General features: G+C 40.6%; 1 protein-coding gene and 1 long non-coding RNA gene across 4 annotated transcripts in view; one reads left to right on the top strand and one right to left on the bottom strand.

The window, feature by feature from the left end:
- The window catches only part of LOC308474232, a 32,563-nt gene extending 21,602 nt beyond the window's left edge, over positions 1–10,961 (bottom strand). The window contains exons 1-2 of the long non-coding RNA XR_013984595.1: positions 10,606–10,961; positions 10,363–10,469 (exon numbers count right to left, since the gene is read on the bottom strand). This is a non-coding gene — a long non-coding RNA (uncharacterized lncRNA). The remainder of the gene's footprint in view (positions 1–10,362; positions 10,470–10,605) is intronic.
- The window catches only part of DISP1 (dispatched RND transporter family member 1), a 91,240-nt gene that overhangs the window by 37,754 nt on the left and 27,490 nt on the right, over positions 1–25,996 (top strand). The window contains exons 1-2 of one of the 3 annotated variants that reach the window (XM_081000101.1): positions 8,708–8,986; positions 16,415–16,591. In XM_081000101.1, the coding sequence (XP_080856227.1) occupies positions 16,488–16,591 (104 nt within the window). In that variant the 5' untranslated portion in view covers positions 8,708–8,986; positions 16,415–16,487. Of the gene's footprint in view, positions 1–8,707; positions 8,987–16,414; positions 16,957–25,996 lie in introns of those variants that run through there. The other 2 variants (XM_081000099.1, XM_081000100.1) reach the window with 2 other exon arrangements.

The following is a 25,996-nucleotide window of genomic DNA, read 5'->3' as shown; positions in this document are numbered from 1 at the left end:
CATTGCGGGGATTCGAACCGCCGACCTTCTGATCGGCAAGTCCTAGGCTCTGTGGTTTAACCCACAGCGCCACCCACGTCCCTGAGCCTTCACATATAGAGCTTCGTAAAAACAGCTATGATATGTATTGTAGATATGTAATTGATCACTATTCAACTATATTTTCTTACTTGTGAATAACAGTGAGGATGCTGACAAATCCTGTATTAGTTTAAGGGCTACGGAAAGCTGTGCAGTGGGAGCATATACGTAACTCCTTCATTGCTCAAGGTTTAGGTTTTTTGAGCTGGTGTAACTGTAAATGGGTTGAACGTTTCCCATAGCCTTGGTGAGTTTGGAAAGGAGCCCTGATAAATTTGTGGCAAGGAGGCACAGTGGATTATTTCCTTCTGTCTCTTCAGAGACTGTCAAATCGATGTAATGTCAGTGCTTTTTTAAAAAAATGAAGGTATGAGGGTACTTAATTAAAATTTTAAGTTGTTGTTGTTATTATTATTTTATTTATACCCCACCCATCTGGCTGGGTTTCCCAGTACTTGCAAAAGTGAGCCAACACATGTGCAAATAATCTTAAATGCACATGACGATTAGCGATTTCTATGACTTATTGCCTTGAAATTAATGATAACTTTATTAAATAAGTCACAGTAAGTTTAAGTCCCTTAGCAGTGTACTAGTTGTGCTAGTGGAATGGCTTTCACAGGAGACGGGCAGCAAGGCAGCACAGTTATTGTTGCTGGTTGTGCAGCAGATTATGGTATCCCTGATACTTGTTGCATAACAAGTTTCCGCTAGTATTGCGATGGATTTCTTATTGTGCAGCCATTATTCTTGCGCTTAATGCTACTGCAACAGCCCTTGCACTGACAGTCAAAAAAATGTTGAATTTGGGCTTCTGGTTTGAAAGAAATAGTTGAATTTATGCATTGTTTTCAAATAATAATAATAGTTATCTCATATATTTGTTGAACGAATCCATTTTTAAAAGTTACCAGCTTATAATTAGAGCTGGTGGTTTTCATTTAGTGTGAGCTATGCAAAACTGGAGTGTCCCAGAGACATTTAACACATGCTTCTGAAGGCACTGAAGGTTAGCTCTCTCAAAGCCCGGCCATTGATTTATCTGCATGCAAGAGGAATTCCCAGGCTCCCATCTCTTTGCCAAGAGACAACTAGAAAATATTGTCTCCGCATTGGAAGAGCTGTGTTTGGGCAGTGCTCTCAAACCCAAGCAGCCTAGTGAATAAACATTTAAATTTGTGCTCAAACAACATTTTCTCTTGCCTTGTCTGCTTCAGCCTTCATTAGTGTGTCAGCAAATCTCAGATCAGATAAAACCTTCTGTATGAGCTGTTGCAATGTCCGTTTACTCAAATCACTTGGACCTCTTTTGTAAAGAAAAAAACCCCTGTAGTCTTAATACTTATTTCATTACCCTAAGCAGGAAAAAGTGTAGGTGCTGAATAAAGGCAGCTATTAGAGTCCATGGTGTTACAGTTCTCTGACTTAAGCATCAACCTCCCAGGTTGATGCCATAACTGTTCATTTGATAAAAGAAACATTTATGAGAGCCATATACATAGCTTAAGTTGTCCCTAATTGAACATTCACAGCCTCCCCCTTTGTGTATGGAAAAACTTTAGCACAGGCAGATTCCAGAAGCCTGCAGAGAATGTAATACAGTGTTATAGAATATTCATTTGTTAAATGCCAAAAAACGCAAATCGAGTAAACCAAAGAGCCATCATAAGATGCAAAGCAGCACAGATTTTTTTAAAAAAATAAAATTAATGGCTGCACTCCGATTCATCTAGCCATGTAAAGAGTTGATATCATCTCATAAAGCTTAAAAACATAGCCATGATGAAAACAGACATAAAACATCAATAACAGTCTTGCATAATGCTAGTTAATAATGAAAGGTAGTGTTCTAAATTAGCCGGGTGAGTTTTGCAACTGGCAACCATGTGGAAATCTCTGGATGCTAGGTTGGCAATGGACGTCTCCATCTAGCTGTCCCCTCCAGCTTTCTTAAGCAGGCAAGCAGAAGAGATTATTTATTGTATTTACCGTATATCCCACCTTTTTTCTACAAGGAGTAGACAGTTCTTCCACTGCTCAGTTAATCCACATAACACCCTTGTGAGGTAGGTTAGGTTGAGAAGCAAAATGTCACATAGAGAAGGATCTGAAATATTTTCCTTGAAGCTTGAATCTGTTTTATTCTGTGTTGTTGTATTTGATGTACTGGTATTTGATGTTTAAATGTGTTGTAAACCGCTTTGATTTTTTTCCCCTTTAAAATGTAAAGCGGTATAAACATGAAATGAATAAGAACAATAATTGGACCTGCGCCAATAGCAAAACACACCTGGCACTGGGGAAATTTTGAACACTGCTGCAAGACCCAGAGACGTAAATGCTAGGTGGTCCAGCATTACCTGGAACCTGCTATCCACATAAAAGCAGAATCACTACAACCCAGTGTTGTCTCCACCCAGCTTGGACCGCTGCTCCAGAATTCCATGACTGATGATACTGAAAGCTGCTGAGAGATCTATTGTTACTAGTTCTCCTGAAACTAATAACAATAGAGATTGCCAGGACTCTTCATGATACTAATAGTAATTAATTAATACATACCCCACCCATCTGGCTGGGTTTCCCTTGAATGGTTTCCCCTGAATACAGTGCGGCTTCCAAACTTGTAAGAGTTGACCGGAGTGTGGGTGGGTGCAGTTAGACAGCTAGCTCCAATATGGTGGTTGTGCTTTTCACCTTGTCTTAATTCTCACAAGGTAGAATTGAGAATTCCTTTTTGTTCTAACAGCATTGTACATAAATGGACAGGTGATGTCTTCTCTAGATGCCTGCCAAGCAATGTAATCAGTGTATAACATCAAGATGGTGGGATTTCTAAAGTACCAACCTTGTCCAATTTATGAAGTGCTGCATGTGGCTTTTTGCATCATTTATTATGTTTACGGGTGATGGACTCATATCATCTCCCGCCTTGGCTGCTTGTAAAAATAGCCCAGTCTGGGGGTTTGCGTATACTTGTTCAAGTTTCCTATTAGTTGTAACTCATAGTGGAAAGCCAACACCTGTGATAATGGAATGCATATGACTGTGTAACTTTGTATAAATGTTAGTACAGCTGCACTCCAGTGTAAGTCATTTATTATTGGTGCATGTTTGTCAGATCAGGCAACTTGCTTGAAGTTACAAACAGGCGTCTTAAACTCTACTTTAGAAAGTCAAACTTCTGTGACTGTTGAAACAATTTAATTTCCTCATCCAATTTTATACATTTTGAGAAAGGTACACATTTTGAATGTTATTTGAAACATGCAAATTTTTGCACCTTTTAATATTTTAAACCATACGCTATAGTTGTTCGATTTCTTTCAATAATTTTGGTTTACACCAGTTGTTTAACAAGCCTTTATGGTGTATGATGGGGGGGGGGACTGAACTGATCTGCATGATTTGTTTGTGTTGTGACGTTTAAAATCGTAACATGAATTTTAATATTTACATTTTTATACTTATTCTGGGATCACTTGCAGTTACTTTATGTGGTACTGCAAATGCATGGCAAGTTGCTGTTATGAGTAGCCGAATACACAGGAAATGTGTCAAAATGAGAACATATTCACAGACAACTAGAAGTTGTTGAAGGCATTATTCCTCCCCATGTGTGCACCGTTGCACATGTGAGAAGGGATAAGCATAGTGTCCACTCCCTGCTTAATGCTTGGGTACCATAGATATTTTCTTATTTTTAACAGAATAATGCAGTCCTCTAGCCATCTTCCTCCTCTTGTGGATCTTGCTCGGTTTAAAAAATGACGTGTCCAAGAGTTTTATCATCTGGGGGAAGGAAAATGGGCACAGTGATGTAGTAATAGTAGTTGCTAGTAGTAATTTTTCACCGTACATAGGACAATGTGATCTTGAAAGATACCATACCATCAGCTGTCTCAAAGCGACAACTTAAGTCATAGTACACACCAAACCTATCCATTCTTAAGGAAATCAGCCCAGAGTGCTCACTGGAAGGACAGACCCTGAAGCTGAGGCTCCAATACTTTGGCCACCTCATGAGAAGAGAAGACTCCCTGGAAAAGACCCTGATGTTGGGAAAGATGGAGGGCACAAGGAGAAGGGAATGACAGAGGACAAGATAGTTGGACAGTGTTCTCGAAGCTACCAGCATGAGTTTGACCAAACTGCGGGAAGCAGTGGAAAACAGGAGTGCCTGGCGTGCTCTGGTCCATGGGGTCACGAAGAGTCGGACACGACTAAACAACAACAGCACACCATAGTGCATGCTGTTATTCCAAGATCAGATGAGGTTGTCTCTTAGTTGTCAGAATAACTGGACCTTGGGGTACATTACGAAACAAATGATTGAATTAGCCAGCAGGGAAAAAGCAAGTCAAACTGTACTTATTTAATTTCTTTGGACTTGTTCCTGCATATTTGCAGAATATAATATGCATGTATGCATTCTTATGTTTATAGGTCCATAAGTGCTATTAAGGTTGGCATAGGGCCAGCTATCATACCTCATAATACGCCACCAGAGCTTTTAAGCTGCTAAGGTAAGATACATATGACCCAACTCCACCAATGTCACACATTCCTTTGCTTATAACCAGCTGACTGTGTGTAGCGGAGATCACCCTGTTTAACAGATTTTGTGGTTTGATTGAAACTCCACAGGTGTGTGTAGTGTTCCTTTTGAACTCAAGAGCTTATATTGTTGGTTAGCTTATCCATAAAGAATTGAAATTAAAGCATGCCTGCTGAGGTTATTAGTCGGCCTCTATTGTATGAAACCCTTTTGGTTTCTTTACTTAAATGCCTGTCTTCACTACACGTCTCTATCACAACCACGCCTATTTATTTACAGAAAGAGAAGATTCTTGTGTCTGAAAAGCAGTAGGTAGCAGAAAATTGGCCGATAAAATCATGCTTGTGGAAATGATCATCACTAGTCATAGAAACAAAACAGACAGATTTCTACTGTTCATGAATTGTGACTTCACAGCTGAACTAGGCATCTTACTGCTTTTCATACGTGTTTAATGAGAAGTGGCTGCCATAGAGGCCAGTTGCATTTCTATAGTCTTCCATGGTTTTCAGCCTATCTTCACATGTTAACAAAATGCTTGTTCTTATTTTTGAGAGTTTGGCTACATCTTTCTTCAACATTTCTCTGGTTACTAGGATGCTGCATAATGCTAAGCTGAGTAATATGTGCAAGTCTCTGATTTGACACTAATTCATGTCTGGGTCTGTATTGTCAAGGGTTGCTCTAGTCTCCAGACTGTAGTCCTAGGGCTAGAATTACATTGGCCTATACAACTTATAGGCCAATATAAGCTACAAACATGAGCCTGACTAAACTGCGGGAGGCAGTGGAAGACAGGAGTGCTTGGCGTGCTCTGGTCCATGGGGTCACGAAGAGTCGGACACGACTAAACGACTAAACAACAACAATACAACTTAGCCTTTTGCACGAGCTCTTGTTCACTAATAATGCCTTCAATGAGGTAATGGCCAGAGTATTGCATATAAAACCTAAGGAATGATGTTCCACTGAGTTGTATAGAATCATTTTTCGCAGCCCTTGACTATTGTAGCTTTCCCAGGACAATGGTTCATGGCATTTGTGGAAGAGTGTGGTTCCAGTTACCTTTAAAGGAGCAATTGCATAACTTGGGAATTCTTGCTGCCCTGTTTAGGGAAGTTTTTAATGACTGATGTTTTAATGTATTTTTAATCTTTTGTTGGAAGCCGCCCAGAGTTTATCATTCCTGTTTGACTTTTGCTCCCGGATGCTTAGTTGACAGTTGTACCCATGAGTGTCATTCACCTCTTCTGATATAGTGTAATAAAAAAAGTAATGTAATATGTAATATGCCTTCCTGGAAGACGGTGATTTGGGCACTGTGGTATGTTCCTTTCTGGATTAATTACTGCAGTGCTCTGAATCGCAGTGAAGGAAGATTTTATTTCAGTGATTTAAATCAACAAGTTAAAAGGCTGATTTAAGAACATAAGAAGAGCCCTCTGGATCAGAGCAGCTGGCCATCTTGGCTAGCATCATGTTCTCACAGTGATGCTATGGGAAGTCTGCATGAGCACAACATGTAGATGGATAACTCAGTTGATTAGAGCGTGGTGCTGATAGCGCCAAGGTTGCAGGTTCGATCCCCAGTTGCATGTTCCTGCATTGCAGGGGATTGGACTAGATGATCGTCAGGGTCCCTTCCAACTCTACAGTCCTATGATTCTTCCTATTCCTGCTCCCTAACATGCAATGTGCTTTGGCCATAGCTGGGTCAGCATCTTAAACCAACCATCCACTACAGCCACAGGATTTCTTTCCTTGTAGGTTACTGCCAGTTCAGGCACCATATATGTGAGCTAGATTTTTATTTATTATTAATTTTTGCCCCAACATGCATCACTTTCCACTTGTTTGTTTTGCCTTTGCAATTTTACTGCCCTTTGCCAGGTTTGGGTAGATCCTTTTCAAACTCCTCTCAGTGCCTTTTTGTTTTGACCATTTGTTGTCACCAGCAAACTTTGCTCTCTCGCTATTCACTCCTAACTCTAGATCACTTATGAACAAGTTTAAAAGCTCAGGTCCCAATATAGATCCTGAGAGACCCTACTTCCTACATCCTTACATTGTGAGAACTGTCTTTGTTTTATTTTTTTACCGTCTGCTTCCTGTTCTTTAACCCACTACTGATCCATAAGAGGGCCTGCCCTCTTACCTCATGAGTAAACCTGGCTTAGCTTCCTCTTTGATGAGGGACTTTTCCAAGAGCATTTTGAAAGTCAGAGTATGCAGTGCCATCTAGATTGCCCCTATCCACATGCTTTTTGACACTCGAAGAACAAAACAGCTTCAAGTGGATTTGTTTAAATATAAGTGGTCTATAAAAATAATCCAAATAAATAAACGCTAAAAAGGTCATACAGGCAGGGTTTCTTTTCACAAAGACTTATTCTTCTAAGTCAGGGGTAGGCAACCTAAGGCCGGGTGGCCGGATCCGGCCCAATCGCCTTCTCAATCTGGCCTGTGGACAGTCCAGGAATCAGCATGTTTTTACATGAGTAGAATGTGTGCTTTTATTTAAAATGCATCTCTGGGTTATTTGTGGGGCCTGTCTGGTGTTTTTACATGAGTAGAATGTGTGATTTTATTTAAAAGGCGTCTCTGGGTTATTTGTGGAGCATAAGATTTTGTTCATTTTTTTTTCTTTTCAAATATAGTCTGGCCCACCACCTGGTCTGAGGGATGGTGGACTGGCCCACGGCTGAAAAAGGTTGCTGACCCCTGTTCTAAGTGCTTGGTAATTCTAGCTTTATCATCCGTATTGCTTTCTTTCAGTTTTCCCAGAACGGACATGTAATTTTCTAGATCTTCCTGCCCTCTATCCCTTTATAAAAAATAGCTGTTTCACTTTCCAATTTTCAGCCTTCTGTAATGGAGGCTGATCTTACAAGTTAAAATTTTTTGTTAGAAGATAAGCAATTTCACATTTGAAATCTCTTGGGTCGATGCCATCTGGAACTGATGATGTATTGCTTTTTATTTTGTCAGCAAGACCTAGATTTCCATCTCTTGTCACAACTGTTTACCTCAGTTTCTCAAACTTCCTTCCTGAGAAAATTAGTTCAGGGACTGGGCTCTGTCCTGCATCTTCTTCAGTAAAGATGCAACAAATTCATTCAGCTTTTGTTGTTTAGAGCATAGTGCTGATAACGCCAAGATTGCAGGTTCAATCCCTGTATGGGACAGTTGCATATTCCTGCGTTGCAGGGGGTGGACTAGATGATCCTACGGATCCCTTCCAACTCTACAATTCTATGATTTCCTCCTTTTGCACACCTGTTGACCTCAGATTCCGGACACATAAATTGTTTGACCGCAGATTCAGGAGACATAAAAGAAGGTGATTCGTTTATTAAACCCACTGCCACAAGATTTGGTGGCAGTGGCATCTCCAGACTTAAATGTCTTTTAAAAGGGTAGACAAGTTTGTGGAGGATAGATCTATTCGACATGATACCTAAATAGAACCTTCCAGGTTCAGAGACGGAATGCCTCTGCATACCAGTTGCCGGGATCTGGAGAACAATGGGAGAGGATTATTGCCTTTATTCCCTGCTTGTGAACTTCCCAGATGCATTTGACTGGCCTGGCCTCTGTTGGTAGCTGAATGTTGGAGTTGGTAGACTTTTTTGGGACTGACCCAGCCGTGCTTCTCTGCTGTTCTTAGTGTAGAGTGGGACTATGTTTGCAAAGTGTAGTGAAAAATCCTTATACGTGATAGATCTTACAAATGAGGTACCTGGACGCTGGAGTTTAAAGTTTCTCTAAAATAGCAAACCAAATAAGGCCACGAGTTCAGTTTAAGAGGAAAAACACAGATATGTTTAGCAGCAATATTATGAGCTTCTCCTGCAGAAAGGGGGGGGGGGTAGCCATGTTAATGGTAATATCCTGCCTTTCTAACCTTGCATGGAAATCAAGCCTTTGCCATACCAGCTGTTACCACTGAGCCCTTGCCCCTTGAGGCTCATTAGGAGAGAAATTCGGCTGTCCAATAGGAGAAAGAGAGCTAGAAATTCCAGCCCCCAGCAAGCCTGATTTAAGGCAATTTGCATGTGCGTGTCATACAGACTCCTCTCTGCAGTATTGCAGAGCAGCCTCTGCTAACCAGCTATTTTGTCTCTGCTGTTCTGAGCAGTTAACCAACAGCTTTTGCCGGGAAGACTTCATGAAAGATCGTGCATATAGCTTTGAGTTTTCTTTAGCTCATTTCAAGATAGCGATTTTAATTCTTCAGCACTGCTTTTATTTGGCAATCAAGGAGAGATTTCCTCCCCAAATATTTATCTCTAGTCTCTGCACTACATTTTTTGATGCGGCTTAAGCCAGGAATTTCAGAATAATTGGGTGAGTTAATGCAAGTATTAAGAACTTATGGGTTTGTTTATTTGTTTGTTTTTGCAAAGCTGTGTGAAGTATGCATATGATTGTTGACTTACAATGAGACTGCAGTTGAAGGGGGAGGCTTAAAAAGCCTGTGGCAAAACTTAACGGGCTGCCAGGGAACGTGTCTAAAGTAAGAGATTTCCTGGTTTTGTTCGGACCCAACAGGAGGCAAAATGCTTTTATAGTGATTGAAGAGAACAAATGCAAGTAGGTATTGTTTTTAAGGAAGCAGAATGTGACTACAAAACTGGCAGAAGGCATTCAGCAATTAAACTTGATTGGTATCTTAAATTTACTTGGGGATATGCATGTACGACAAGCAATTTTCTCATCTGATAAACTGAGATTAGGAAACCTGCACTGAATGTCATTTAAAACATGTTCATCGTATGTCTATTTAGCATGTACTAAAATATTGTATGGTTTTATGACTTTTTTTACAACAAAACACAGTTATTGAGTGCAGAAGTCTAAAGGTATTCGAACTATATTGTCACTTTGAAAAGTGTGCACATGTTTAGATACAAAAACATTTAACCAGTTATATGCTAAAATCATAGCTCAGCTGTCCTTAATGATTCCTGTGTGTCAAAGCCAGTTTAGTTTAACTCAGCTTTGCAACTTTTGTTAGCAGAGCACACTGGAAGGTTCTAGATAATACACATTATCCAAAATCGGTTTCAAACTTATTGTGTTATGTGCCTTTCAAATGCATGTAGCAGAACAATTCTTTTACAGTTGCGCATTATATTAACAGGATTTTCTACTGCTGTGGGTTACTCTAAATATTGACATTCCCTGTTTACATAATTTATTGTGGGTTCCTGTACATGTTTCAGTTCATTTTCAGTACAAGTTACTTCCTTTTTCAGCTGAAAAAATAGCATATCACTGTGTGTGTGTAGCAATTTTGTAAGAATAAAGGATTTATCATAATGAAAACTTTCCTTTACATAGCAATGAAAAGTCATTAAGGTGTGTATATAAGATTTAGTGTAATGATGGTGCTTAAAATTGTAGGGTGTATGATTTAAACTTCTTGCATTAGGATTCTTAGAATCCTTTTGCATTGTGCTAGGAGTGCACAGCTTTCTTTGCTTGATACAGGGATGTCTTGCAAGCATATAATTTCTAGTCTAAAATGTTATTTGTAAATTTACCTAACTCTTAAAAATGGCTCTTTTGCTGTTTGGTGAAGTGAAGAAGCTATTGACATATTTAGCTAAGAGTTCTGCCAGTTCCTCAAGTTACCTAATACGTTTAATTTTTTCATCTCAATTTACTTTAAGTTGTACAATGTTATTCTAAACAGAAACTACAGTTGTATATTAAAGTACCTTCTAGTTTGTTTGGCATCATCCCAGTGAAGACGAGAACCCATTACATGAGTTGTTCTTACTCTTGCATTTAATCTTTACCTTTAGCTTCTTCTAGGTAAGTTAACCTGTTGATAGATTTTAAAAAATATGGCTTTTAATTTCATCTCTCCATCCTTACTGCAGTCATTCCTTCACTCCATTACTGCCAGTGCTGAATTAATGTGCATTCTCTGTGCCTATCTGTAAAGCAATTTTTATTACCTTGGCATGATGATATCTGGAAAATCCCTGTCAGTGGAATTGCGATTCCTATCCCAGCCTTCAGCCCAGGAAATGAAATAATTTCTCAAGGTCAGGGCAGAAACATCAAGTCTTTTGGGATGTGGATTGGCAGTAATGCAACAAAACACTTAAATACAAGAGAAGATTAATCCTAAAAATATTTCGTGACTTGGAAGGTGTTGAATAATGTGATGGATCCATTTAGCTCTTTATGAAGGACTGGTGAATTATGTTGTGACACAAGAACCAGCTTTCTCTTTAAGACCGTGTTCATGGAAGACAGTCTTACTCTGCTACAAGTGATCGCCAAAGAAGAATAGGACAGTAGAGGCCCAGATGTGAAACACCCTCCCCTTGGATGTTTGGCTAGTGGCACCTACAGTGTAATAATTATAATATTGTTGTTGTTATTATTATTATTATACCCCGCCCATCTGGCTGGGTTTCCCCAGCCATTCTTTTGGTGGATTACATACTTCCCCAGCCTTCATAGGTGTTGAGATTATATAAGACGTCCATAGCATTTAAAAAATAATAATTCATTTGAGAATTGGTTTTATCTGCTTTATATGTTTATAACACACCCTGGGGTCAAGAATGATGAAAGGCAGTATAAAAGTTCAGTGTGTGTGTGACACATACATACGAGGATTTTAGCAATTTGCAACAATCAGCTGAGTGACCCCAGTACCTCTGAATTCATGTATTGTGAGCCAACGCTATGCATTAATGATTGATTTAGGTTTAAGAAGGATGTAAATTTTAAGTAGTATCTGCAATAACATATACTTACACCTGTACATAAATAAGAGCTGTTGCCTTTGCAAAAAGTTGCTGAGGAAACATTTACATCCAAGCTTCAGGGGTGAAGAATCAGATAATGGGCATCCTGCTTAACACATAATGAGTGCGCTCAGCTCCAAGTTCCTATTAGGAGGAGACAGAAAAGGGCTCTGCTCAGGTCGTGATCGAGGGAAGAGGGCTTTGCAAGCATATACCTCCACCCTTGTTTGAAGGAAAGGAGTTAAAATACTTCATTTTAACCATGTTGAACTTTACTTATTAATACTTATTACAGCAAGCTTGTTGGATTTAACACACACACACACACACACACACACACTTACTTTGTACACATTAAAGTAGACCTAAACTACTTCGCTTAGGGAATGGCATTCTGCAGAAACAGAGCTTCCTCGAGGAGTAAGTTATCATAGTTAAAGACGAGTGTTCAGTGTATAGCTAGCGGCCTATAAACAAAATAAAAAGCAAGTGCCAGGAAACTGTGGGAGACTCCCTTGGCCTGTGAATAGCAAAGGTACTAGGGAATTTCAAAAATGTCTAGCTGAGAGCCGGAAGCTAAGATCAGTGCTTTTTTCTGGGGGGACGCATACCCCTAAACATTTTGTGAATCTAAGTTTGACCTCATTGAGGGGCAGTATTTCAGTATAAGTAGGAAAATGAGAGTACCCTTAAACTTTTTTTTTAGAAAAAAAGCACTGGCTAAGATCAATGACATTAAGCATTTTAAAATCTCCTTAATTGCCTTAGGAATACTGGCTTGAGAGATAGCTAGAAAATCCAAATATCAAGGGCCGTCTGTCACTTCTCTCTCACCCACACACCCACATAATTTTGTTGTAAAATGAGAGTAGCGGAAGGGTGCAGGCTTGCTGTATAAACATTCTGTAGAAAATCATAGAATTTATTTTAATAATTATACAGCTTGTTGCATATCACTCTGTTGCATATTGCTCAGTTTGTCTGTCTTGCAGCATTTAAGGAAAACACCTTAATGAAGACTTTAGAATGAGAAGACGTATTTCCCTCAGCTAGCATACTGCAATCTCTTTATCTGGCAGGAATTCAATGATTTAAACCAGGCATAATGCAAACTCGGCCCTCTAGATGTTTTGGGACTACAACTCCTAGGGATGATGGGAGTTGTAGTCCCAAAACATCTACAGGGCAGAGTTTGCCTATGCCTGATTTAAACAGCACAACCCCCCTAAACCAGGATTGTTTGCTTGGGAGCTTTCTTTTCCAGCTTATATATGAAATAATTTCATGTGCAAGTTGAATCTAGGCTAAATTTTATAGAACAGTTGTCATTTTTTTAAGTTGAGTTTTTGTTGGATTTAGGAGAGGCTGGGGATGAATGGTTCAACAGCTAATTAGCTGGTTCCTAAGGCCATCTAAAGATTTATAATGCTCTGCACTAAATAGCAAATGAAACCACATTTCCAGTACTTCATTCCCACCTGATTTTGCACTTGTCTTTTTCAATAGTAAGTGGTGTTAGTCCAGATGGCTTTTCTTGAACCAATGTTTTTTTAAGCCTCCTTCTCCCACCCCCACACCCTTTCTTAATAATAACATTAAAAACCTCTTCATAGTAATGAAATACGTCATCTTGGCCTGAAGGAATGGGAGAGGTTTACGCACATCTAAAATTAATATTCACTTGAGTGAACACAAAATCCTGCACACATGTCTGAGTACAGTACAGCATTGCAGTTCTTCCTTAAAGTCTTGGACCAAACACAGGTGAGAGTCTATGTGGAGGTGATGGCATCAGAGACGGCTCACTTTATAGCCACAATTGCATACTCTGTGAACTACCTAGGCGACCTTTTCCTGAAGCTGAAGGGTCTGGTTAGTATCAGTCCAGCAGATGTAGCAACAGATCACTGAGTAGCCCACTGTACTAGTTTTGTGAAGCACTTTGAGGGCAAAGTCACTAATTTCCATTCCTAATTTGATGCTACTGTTGAAGCAGATCTCAGGGAGGCTGCTCAAGTACCGTCTGGTCCAGGTTTGTGGGATCACTTTCACTTGGTTTGGCCTGATGGGTTCTGACTATCTAGAGCAGGCATAGGCAAACTCAGCCCTCCAGATGTTCTGGGACTACAACTCCCATCATCCCTAGCTAATAGGACCAGTGGTCAGGGATGATGGGAATTGTAGTCCCAAAACATCTGGAGGACCGAGTTTGCCTATGCCTGATCTAGACAAAAAAAACTTCTAAAAAAATTATTAAAGTTTTTTCATAATACAATAAAATAAAAGATAAAAGAGATTGGTATAAATAAAAACAGAGAGAGAGAGAAGAAATCACAGAGTCCTGTCTCAAAGGTAGCCCTTAACCCTTGTCTCACACAGAAAGTGGTGGACCCTCCCAGCTCTCACCTGGGAACTTTCCTTTCTTCTCCCAATCTCTCATCCTGGGAGGTCTTCCTTTCCCTACCACTCACTCAGGGTCCTTCAATTCATCCACCGCCTTCATGCATGTGTAATCCTTGGACCTCAAAATTGGCCCTGAGCAGAGGACACAAAAGGAAAGAAGAAGAAAAAAGGAGGGGGGTGAAAAGAGAAAGACATTGCCATGGCTGATGTACTAACCATCCCATACCAAGGTAAATCCTTGAGTGGTTGTCTTAGCAGAAAGAGAAACCCCCAGAATGGAGAATCAGTTGTAGGATTAAAAAGAGAAAGGAACAGAGCTGTGTCCCCCCCCCCCCGCCTTCTGGAGTTCTGTAATAAACTGCTACCATAGCCATATACATCTTTGCCTCTTTTATTTTGGTCATAGTGCCAGACTCAGAACAAATTCAGACAAGCCTGCTGAAGCCTGGTAAACCAGTTCTCGAAATGATACCCTGGCAGCCCCCTCTCCATTTTTAACACCAGAACTACAATTTTCAACCTTCCCCGCAGTCTGTTCTTCTCTTTGGGGCAACAGCTTGCTGAAGGAGCCCCATGAGAAGCAGGACCTCTTTCGCCACCAGGTTCTATGGAATAGCCTCCCACAGTTTGACACCTTCCCTTTCAGCATTTTGCAAGCCGGTTAAAACACATGGGTTTCACTGTGCTTTTTGTTGCTAGCTTGCTGCTCTTTTATTGCTGATTTGTGTGTGTCTGCTGCGCCTCTTGTCTCTTATCATGAGCAGCCGGGAACCTGCTCATCTTTGCCCTCTCATCATAGAGAACAAAGAAACCACAAAATGTTCTCTGTAGACTTGGTAGGTCATAAAGTCATTTTTCAGCTGCCCTTTTTGTGTATTTGCATCCTAACAGCAAAGGAATTAGTCTGTCTTGTCCCAGTCATGACCTTTTTGGGTTGCCCAGAGTTCAGATCAATAAACGTTTATACCTACTGCTTTAGAAATCTTAATGAAAATATGGAAGAAGCTGTTGGTTGACTTGGATGCTTGAATTTCCTGTTCAGAAGATAGTGATTCTCCAGCGTGTCAATGTGCTTCTGAATCTGTTGCACAAAAGAAAAAGTGTACAGATGTCTCTTTAAGGGAAAAAAATCTTCTTTTTAATTGTGTGCTTATTGCTACATCCCTTTCTGTAGCCATTCTGAAATTGCCATGCAATCCATGAGAAAACTACTCTACTTCAGCCATACAGTATTTTAAAAATTAAATGTTTTCAGACAGCAACCAACTTCATTCAACTGCTTAAATTTAAACTTGGCAAGTGTGTGTTCAGTAACTTTTTAATGGGGTCTACTGGTTTAGGGTGCAGTGGGTCGGGAAAGAATATTAAACATAGGAATGCAAGGAATTGGATTCTGAAGGAAAATATTCCTGTCTTGAAAATGCTGTCAAGTTTTGACTGGTTGCCGTTTGGTATTAACTTTGCAGAGTGTCTGAGTGTAACATAGAACAAATAGTTTTAAGTTACATTATTCAGGACTCTTTCTCCTCCACCTCCTTTAGCTTTAGGCATTGAGGATTCCAAACCCAAATGGCTCTGAGATTCAGCATCCAGGGTTGTTAAGGGCAGCATTCCATTGTGCATAGCACCTTCTGTTCGATATTAGTGATGAACCAATTAAATAGCTTGGCTGGCTGTACAGTTTCAGGCACTCTTAACAGCTCAGTAGAAGAGAAGAAAGAGAAAATTAATGTTTATGGGTCCCTGCAGAGCAAGCAGAATCTTAGCAAGCTATTAACAATCACAAAGCTTTAATGTTATGTACATTCTAAAGATGTTAAATCAGTGATAGCAGTCGTCTCTTCTAGATCAGGGTGACTAACCTTTGCCCAGTGGTGTTGGACTCAAATTCATTTGTAGTTAGCTTGGTCAGTGGTCAAGGACAATGCAGAAGTCATGCGGGGGGGGGGGCATGAAGCCAGCCAATGTTTGTACTGTACTTAAAAAGGTAAAGGACCCCTGACAGTTAAGCCCAGTCGCAAATGACTCTGGGGTTACGGCGCTCATCTCTCTTTACTTGCCGAGGGAGCCTACATTTGTCCGCAGACAGTTTTTCCGGGTCATGTGGCCAGCATGACTAAGTTGGTTCTGGCAAAACCAGAGCAGCGCACGGAAACGCCGTTTACCTTCCTGCCAGAGCAGTACCTATTTATCTACTTGCACTTTGACGTGCTTTTGAACTGCTAGGTTGGCAGGAGCAGGGACCGAGCAACGGGAGCTCACCCTGTCGTGGGGATTTGAACCATCGACCTTCCAATTGGCAAGCCCTAGGCTCAGTAGTTTAGACCATAGCTCCACCTGCGTCCCTATACTGTACTTAGTTCCATCCTTATTTTAGACATTGTGATATATTGGTATACCGCGATGTTTAGCTGGCAATATCTCATGATGGTGAAATCCAACTATTGCCCAGCCCTAATTGTAACTGTACAGATACTTGGTGCATCCTTAATCCAGGTTTCTTTTTATTCAGCAGATCATATAGAACACTGAGACCAGTATATTATTGACAAAATTGTGCCTTTTTCATTTTTAACTTTTTCTTTCTTTTTCTCCCTTCTAGAAGCATTTCAGACCACCAGAACTTTGGAGCATGGCTACAAGCAATGGGAGCAATGACTTTGTCGTTTTGAGCAATGGTAACATCCCGACCAATGCAACTAGTCCTGATCTTCTTGCAACCAGTGATGGCAATGTTGCCGTCCAAAACCTCCCATCTAAGGAAACCACAAGAAGAAAAGTGAGTGCAAATGGGTGCCTTCAACTTAATGGCATGCTAAAACCATCGTTTCTGCCTGTAGATGACCAAAGAACTCCACAGGTATTATCACAGTGTTGTCGCCCTTGCCCATACCATCATCAGCCTCTAAATCACCATTGTAATCAGCAAGAATGCCTTTCACTGTCTGGCAATGCGGCGCCATCTCCATTAACTTCCTGCTGCCCAAACCTTCATACAGAATATTCAGCATCCGCTTGCCAAAAACATACACCCTTGTATCAGACTGCCTGCTGTCTTCAGTCCTCGCCCTCATTCTGCCTACATCATCAGTGGCCTGAACATTTTCAGCATCAGCCTGTGCAACAACATATAGCCAATATACGGTAAGTATATTTGAATTGTAGAGTTGGAAGGGATTACAAGGGTCATCTAGTCCAACCCCCTGCAATGCAGGAATCTCAACATATGGTCCCCCATCCAATTTGAAACCATACCGCACCCTACTTAGCTTTGCAAATGTACTAGCAGTTTTATTGCTGCACCACTAGGAGGACAGTGGCTCTTTCCTATAGCGTCTGAATTGTTATCTTTATATGCTTTCTACTTTACTTGTTTCACAATGTAGATAAAAGGTTTTAAAGCAAGCCTATAGTAAGCTAAATCATTCCCACTATAGTCCTAGTGCATCAGACATGTTTCATCTAGAAGTATGTGCAAACTTATGCTCCAGTAGCCCATGTTGAATTAAAGATAAAGAAGGTTTGGTTATTTTATATACCTTACATAAGGCATGGCATATCCAAAATTTGTAAGTCTTAATGATTGATTGTTAGGGGTAGCAGAATTCCAAATTGACACAAGTTAGTTGGTTGGGATTGTTGGTGCCCTTCTGATCTAAAACTATTTCTATCTTAAAATAAAAAAATCCTTCCAGTAGCACCTTTAAGACCAACTAAGTTAGTTCTTGGTATGAGCTTTCGTGTGCAAGCACACTTCTTCAGATACCTGAAGAAGTGTGCTTGCACACGAAAGCTCATACCAAGAACTAACTTAGTTGGTCTTAAAGGTGCTACTGGAAGGATTTTTTTATTTTGACTATGGCAGACCAACACGGCTACCTATTTCTATCTTAAATATTTTCACATTAAGACATGCCATTTTGTGACTTGTTATTACAAATACTTTTTGATGTCTCCATGTGGTGCCTTGTTTCCCGAACTCAATCCGTTCTTGAAGTCCGTTTGACTTCCAAAACGTTTGCAAACCAAGGCACAGCTTCTGATTGGCCCCAGATACAATACCAACAGCCAAAATAGATGTTTGGCTTCCAAAAAACATTCGCAAACTGGAACACTTATTTCCAGGTCTGCGACGTGCAGGAGCCAGTTTGTTCAGGAGCCAAGCCATTCGGGAACCTAGGTACCCGAAACCTTGGTTCTTGGAAAGCACTCATCTTTACCACACATTTCCTAGGGGGTACATTATTTGGTAGAAAAACAGTGGTAGGATGCAGTTCTATAAAATTGTAATGAGAATTGTTGTTCTTCAGCAACATCTGTCATGTCAAACCCTTTTCGAATCCCAACAGTTGAGCTAAACTAAATGCAGTTAGATCAGTGTTTACAAGCATTGTGATCTGTGGATTTTAACCTGGGCTTTTTGATTCTTTGTACTCTTCAGTATGATGATCCTAAAGAGGTTTCAAAACAAAACAAACAAACACTTGGTATTGGTAGGAAATGGCATTTTAATAACCAAAATGGACAGCACATTGATCCCCACATGAACTAGGTATAGGGTGTTTTTGGAATGAGCTCTGTAAGAAAATATACACGAAATACGTAATGTCAGAATTTTATCTCCATTGTGGACATTACTGGAAAGTTCTTTGAGCAGAATACTTGAGTCCTCTTTAGACGGTGCACCAGGACTGAGCAGCAGGCTCTGATCCATCTGCCCAATTCTTTTAGTGGTCCAGCCTAAACCAACATTACACCGTGGCATCTGGCTCTGCCACCTGCTTAGGTATTTCATAATTGGGTGCTGGCATAGCCTTTTCAAACTTTCTCTGGCACTTTGGCCAGCTCTTCTATATCTCAATTTCTGTTCTTCTTCTCTACACCCAGCCTGCTTGGCTTTCTTTTAGTATGAAGACGGAATCAAATCTACTTTTTTGGTAGCCCCCACCCCACCCCGCCGGTGCAAGTTAAAGTTAAATTAAGCATCCTTGGTTTGGAAGTTGAACATTGTGTGTTGTTCTATAAATATCCTTATCTTCTCTTATTTTTAAACCTCAAATTTAGTAAATTGTGCTATTTTTCAAAAATGGACATGAAATTGACTTTTCCCTATTGCATTAGATCTATTCCACACACAAAAATGATATTCTTACTTAGAAATAATGTAAGGGTCTTTTGTTTATTTCTATTTTTAAATGTGCACATTGCCCTGCACAGAGCATACGGACCTCGGTTTTGTCCAAAAGCTGGGAAGGCAATTAAAAGAAAAAGTGTGTAAAACAGCCCTAGTTGGAAGTCGTTCAGCACTGCAGTGTGCATGTTCTGACAGTGTAATATTAAATGCAGGTGTCCTTCCATTTTTGTATGACACATTAATTAAATTTAGTGTATAATGAAAGCAGCTTTCATTACTGTATATCTCCACATTGTTAACTTTAATTGGGAATTGAAAAAGGTAGGGGGGAACCAATATTATTCCAGAGGAAAGATCTCTCTACAAATTTAACGAAAAATTGAGACTTGGCAAGTAACCAGTTTGGCACAGCAGGTCATAGCAGGTTTTTCAAGCCGCCTGGAGCTTAGCATTTGTCAGTGACCTAACATTAAAAGAATGAAGTGTTGATTCTTCGTGTTCTAAATCAGTTTTTAAAAAGTGAAGAATTGCTTTTGCTGTTTTTCAGCTGAATTGAATTCGGCATAGTATGTACCTTTGAATTACAGAAACTCTAATGAATTTGAAATAACTGTGTACACTCAGATTGGTTTCAACATTTCAAATAAATGTAGTCAGTTTTGTTTCTAAAAGTAAAGCTGATACTATAGAGCTTGATATCAATAACTCACTAACTTTTTTGCTTTGTTATATTATGGAGTAATAGACAGCAGGGACATTGTGTCCCTGTTTGCTGCCCTGGGTGGGCACGCACGCCAGGGGATGCGGTGTGCTGGGGGCGGGGCGGGCTCACCCACTGGAGCCCAGGTGCCGGTGCCCCTCTCCAATGATGCTGTGGATCAGTGGTCAGCAACACTTTTCAGCCGTGGGCCGGTCCACCGTCCCTCAGACCATGTGGTGGGCCAGACTATTTTTTTAAAAAAAATATGAACAAATTCCTACACCCCACAAATAACCCAGAGATGCATTTAAAATAAAAGGACACATTCTACTCATGTAAAAACACCAGACAGGCCCCACAAATAACCCAGAGATGCATTTTAAATAAAAGGACACATTCTACTCATGTAAAAACACGCTGATTCCCAGACCATCTGTGGGCCCGATTGAGAAGGCGATTGGGCTGCATCCGGCCCACGGGCCTTAGGTTGCCTACCCCATCCTCACCACATGTGCCCCAAAACCACTCCAGAGAATCCTGCAACCCTCTGCAGCAGATTTTGAGGGTGCACAAGGAGTTTCAGCAGAGAGATGAGAGGGAAGTTCCATTGCACAGGTGTAATGGCAACACTGGATACAATCCTATGTTTTCCCTCGTCCACACAAATTTGGATAAAGTTTTCCAGTATCTGATGCCTTCAGAATGACACATTTTGTACTCCAGAAACTTCTGATCTATGGGTTCTCTGGAATGTCTGTGCATCAGCGACACTTGCTAGGCCTGCCTAGCTCTTTGCTCAAATAAATTAATCACAGTCAACATTAATTTAGAAAGTTTGTTCAGGCTTTATTAATATCTTTCCACAGATCCCATTTTGCTTATTTAGTGTGCATATGAAAGCAATATGCTGTAGTTTCATTAAAGCGTTCCCCATTGCCTTAGGTTCTATGCAAATATACCACACTGTATTGAAAACCATTTCAAAGTTAATGTCTGGCAAGTTAATGTCTACATACAGTCTGTAGAGGCTAAATTTTCTTAGTTTAATAAGATGGCACATTACATAGTCAACCTAAGGCCTTGTTGTAATTACTCTCTTTTTAGAACCAGAGTTCTTTGCAGTTTCCAAAAGGGTTTTGTAAATTCTTGCTTTGGCCTCTGCTACACAATCCCAGAGTAGTTACGTCTTTTGACCTTTAGAATCTGGCATTTGCAAATGGTAGCAACAAAGTGTTTGAAAACTCATTTCCCATGCCCTTCATCCCTACCTTCTAAGAAACAGAAGAATATTCAGTACTTAACCTAGTGATCTGTTAGTCCTTTGAACTGTAGCGTGCAAATGAGATAATTAATATAACAAGAATATACCTCCGTCCCACTGTTAATTATGAAAAGTATTATTTCAGTCCTTTTTAAAGCTTGTAGCAAGTTATGAACAAGCTATGCTTGATACTGCTCAAAATGTACGCTGAATGAACTGTGAGCATCTTAATTCACAGACAAAAAGGCTGAGTTATTTTGGGACGATAGATGAATAGCTTTCAAAACACTTAAGCAGCAAGGCCCTAATTCCTTAAAAGAATCAGGATAATTAGGGGGAGTCCAGACTCAACAAGGGTGTCTGCTTTTCAACATTCTTGAATGTGTGCAAGTGCTGGACTTTTTATTTTTCTGAAGTTTATTTATGGAACGTGAATGTCAAATATTTGCATAGTTTCAGATATATATTGGGAATTAGAAAGGTTACTCATGACTTCATGACATTTTGGTTGGTTCTAATAGAGGCATTACTTTACTGTAGATCTTGGATTTCTCTCTTTCTAATGGATTATCTACAAGTCTTCCAAGACTTCCTCTGATCGCCCTCCTTTACTTAAAGGCTCTTAGTGTGACCGCATATAATTTTAGAAGTTTACATGTTAATTTTTCAGCTAATCATAAATCAATTGCATTTTACCAAATGAACTTCTAACACAGTGGCGCTATGAAATTTGTTCCTATGATGCTTGAAATAATCATGGTCCACTATAAATGTGAGTAGAACGTGCCAGGACCCAGCCACTGTTGTTGGCTTGTTCTAGTTTAAAAAAATACAAGGGTCTGCCTTCAGGACAAAACAGACATGGAGGCAGCAGGCCAGAGTTTGAATCCCCATTCATCTGTGAAGCTCGTGGGGCAACTTTGCGCCATTTGCAGTCTCCCAGACTAACCTACCTCAAAGGGTTACTCAAGGATAAAATGAAAGGGGGGCTTCTTGGACGAAAGGTGGGATATACATATAATAAATAAAATGTATATGTATGTAGGAGATTTGAACTTGGTGGGGGGCAGTTGAGCTGAAAGCTGAAAACTCCACTCCTCTCTCGTACTACATTTCACTCCACAATTCGCCAACTATTGTTCCTCTTCTGGGACTCCAGAAGCAACCCATACCAGGAGAAAAATGGCTAGGGAGAAGTGATGTTGGGAGACGAACATTGCTGGGAAAAGGTTCGGGAACCTTTTCCATCCCTCCCAACTGCACATTAAATCACAGACCCTACTTTATAGGGATTTGACATGATCCAAATGTTCCACTGTAGGGAAATAACTAGGTTTCCTTGCTGGAGGTCAATAATAACACAGTAGTAAATCAAAAACATTCATTTTGCACGTGCAAGGTGGCAACTCCAGTGCAGAAGTCGCTGCAAAGGATTCCAACGCAATTCAAGCATAGGTAACAGCAACGTAAAATCACCAAACCCACCCACCCCTCTTCACTGTTAGTTCAGCACAGTCTCAAAGCATCATTTCAGCAACACTGACTAATTAAAGCATTATTTCAGCCATGCTGACTTAATTAGATATGCTGTTAGTCCCCTTTGTTACTACCCTGTTTTACACCATCAGCTATGCATAAGTGCTCCATCTTCCATTCTCTTTGAAGCTTCTGTAGCATGATTTGTTGCATTCTCCCATCTCCCGATGGCTCCAATATGCGTTCTTATCTGTAACGCAACTCATTCACTCCCTTTCTATCATGTCAAACAAGGCCTTGTTTTCTTTCCACCCTCCCGTGACCCAGCTGAACCGTACAAACAAGTTGCCTTGTCCCAGGCTCCCACTAGGTGCTGGGGCAAAACTACCTCAGCTCCCATGGTGAGAGCTTTGGCAATTTCCCCTGGCGCCTCGCAAGCTGGGGCCAATGCAGATTTCTTTTCAACATCACGGTATATCGCCAGACCGCGATGTTTGGCTGGTGATATACCACAATGTTGAAAAGCTGGTATCGCCCAGCCCTATTGACTTGGGGGCTTCTCTAGCATGTTCCTGGAGTAGTTAAAAAATCCTTTGGGGGCATTTTCTTAGTTCTTTTCTGTGGATGAAAAGAAACAACTGTACTAAAAGCACACCTTGTGCATATGTGCAGCCTTATCTGACATTCTGAATCACAGAATAATTTCTCAGGGAAGCAACGTTTTGTTTTGTTATACATTTGAGCGCTGCAGCCTTCCAGCAGCTTGACCTCACTCCCAAAGGGACACTCCTCCATTGTTGCCAACAGCATTTGAGGACTATAAGGTGGACAGATCTGTATATTGTACCAAGCAAGTACAAACTTTACAGCAGCATCACAGCTCGAAATGTTAGTGTTTGCTCCTCAAACATGCAGTTGGCTTAGTCATGCTGGCCACATGACCCACAAGCTGTACGCCGGCTCCCTCGGCCAATAAAGCAAGATGAGCGCCACAACCCCAGAGTCATCCACAACTGGATCTAATGGTCAGGGGTCCCTTTACCTTTACCTTGAGTTTGCTATACATAAAAATCATAATGGAGGATGGGAGGCAGGCTAGCACCGTTTCCCCTGACATCTTTGTGCAAGAACTTGTCACATCTATCCATCACGTAAGCCCCCACCTCTATTTTCAAGTTATTGAGTCTAGACACAGATTTATCATCTGAGAAGCAGGCCCAAATTTTGGTTGTAAGTAATGTGAAGAAGTATTCTTAGTATCTACCCCCAAAGTGACTCCAACAGGGATGCCAGAGCTATTGGTGTCACTACCTACAGGAAATGCTGCCAGGGTGGAAGAAGGAGAAGTGAGGCAAATATTAAAGGAGGTAAACACCAGGAAGGCTATGGGCCCGGATGGGGTGGCTGGCAGGGTGCTAAGAGATTGTTCGGACCAACTGGCAGGAATCTTTACGAAGATTTTTAACCAGTCTCTGGCCCAAGCCACTGTTCCACCCTGTCTGAAATCTGCTACTATTATACCCCTGCCAAAAACATCAAAGATAGACAGTCTGAATGATTTTCGCCCTGTGGTGCTGACACCCATTATAATGAAATGTTTCGAAAAACTGGTGAGGAAGCGCATCTTATCTTGTCTGCCAGTGGGACTTGACCCTTACCAGTTTGCGTACAAGGCAAAGAGATCCACAGAGGATGCTGTGGCAATGGCTTTACATGCTGTCCTGACTCATTTGGAGAAGCAAGGGAACTACGCGAGACTGTTATTTGTAGACTTTAGTTCTGCATTTAATACTATTCTTCCGCATAGATTGGTGCCCTAATTATTAGACCTGGGACTTCCACCATGTTTGTGCAGGTGGATATTAGACTTTCTATCAAACCATTCCCAAAGGGTCAGGTTGGGTTCCCACGTCTCTGCGGATCTCATCACGAATACGGGGGTGCCTCAGGGGTGCGTGTTGAGCCCGCTTTTATACACGCTCTATACAGCTGACTGTGCCCCCAAATACCCCACTAATAAGATCATTAAGTTTGCAGATGATACAACGGTGGTTGGTTTAATTACGGCTGGAGAGGGGGAGACAGCCTATAGGAAGGAAGTTGAGCAGTTGGGGGAGTGGTGCAGAAAAAACAACTTACTGCTTAACTTAAAGAAAACAAAAGAGATCATTGTGGACTTTAGGAAAAGTAAATTGAATATTCAGCCACTTATTATTGAGGGGAAGTGCATGGAACAGGTCTCAGTGTTTCGATTTCTGGGAATGGAGTTGAGAGACGACCTAACCTGGGGAGAGAACAGCAAAGACCTGGTGAAGAGAGCACAGCAGAGGTTATATTTTCTGAGAATCCTCCGGAAAAACAATCTCTCAAAGGACCTGTTGATGGCATTCTACCATTGCACTGTAGAGAGCATACTAACTTATGGTCTGTGCGTGTGGTTTGGGAGCTGCACAGCCAGGGAAAAAACAATGCTATGCAGGGTTGTAAAGACTGCAGAGAGAATTATTGGGTGCACTCTTCCCACCTTAGATCAAATCTATGCTGCCAGGTGCCATAAGAAAGCGGCAGAGATAGCACATGATAGTACGCACCCCGGAAATGATCTCTTTCAGCTTCTGCCTTCTGGAAGAAGGTATAGGGTTATAAAGGCCAGGACTAGCCGCCTGAAAAACAGTTTCTACGCTAATGCAATTCTGGTTCTAAACGCAGCATAAGGGGTTTCTGTACTATAGTGTGTTTTAAAATGGGGTTTTAGAGTTTTTAGGGGTTTTTGAATGTTTTATGTAGTTTTGTAGTAGTTTTATGTAGTTTTTATGTAGTTTTATGTAGTTTTCAATTTCATTGTTCCGCAAGGGACAATGACAATAAAGATATCGTATCGTATCATAAAACATGGTACTCCTTTCCCACAAGAGTATATGTGCTATATGACATGATAATGCCAATCTACTCTAGTTCTCTTTGTCCCAAGCCTTTTGGAATGGCACAGAAATGTAAATAAACACTACTGTGTTTTGTATCTGGTAGTTAAATTCTCTAAATCTTTTAACTTTTGCTTTAAACAATTAAAAACAATTCTGTACGCGAATCTCCCTTCCATTTCACTGCTCAGTACTGTAAGCACTTTAATGCTGCAAATTCTATTAAATTTTATCCCACTTCTGTTCAGTTACTCTCTGTATTTTTATTTTATTTTATTTTGGTTCTTTCCCCACACATAAAATCAAATGCTGAACTAACTGGCATTTTCTTTGGACGTAGCCTCAAATCTTTCTTTCACTTTTCTCTTAATGAAGACACCAGATTAAAGGAAATAGTGGGGTTTTTTCCCCTAAGCAAAGAAATTAAGTGTCTAAACTAGCTAAAGAAATTTAATAACTAGGTGTGTCAGGAGTGAGTCAACCCCCATTACTGGATATATAAGCAAGAGACTCGTTTTATACTGCTTGTGACTAAGCATTGCACATGCTTGGTGAAAACTACTAGTAGAATCTAGATCTCCTTAATGTTGATGCTGGGCTCCCAGTTCCTATGAAAACTGAGAGAGAAATAGCAGTAGAAAAAGAGGGAGGAATGTATAATAATTATATGAGCAAATACAGCACAACCCAAA

This window comes from Podarcis pityusensis, assembly GCF_964106645.2.
Source record: "Podarcis pityusensis genome assembly, chromosome: 3".
NCBI classification, from domain to species: Eukaryota; Metazoa; Chordata; class Lepidosauria; order Squamata; family Lacertidae; genus Podarcis; species Podarcis pityusensis.
The sequence above is the reverse complement of the archived record's forward strand: the minus strand, read 5'-3'. Positions and strand labels throughout refer to the sequence as shown.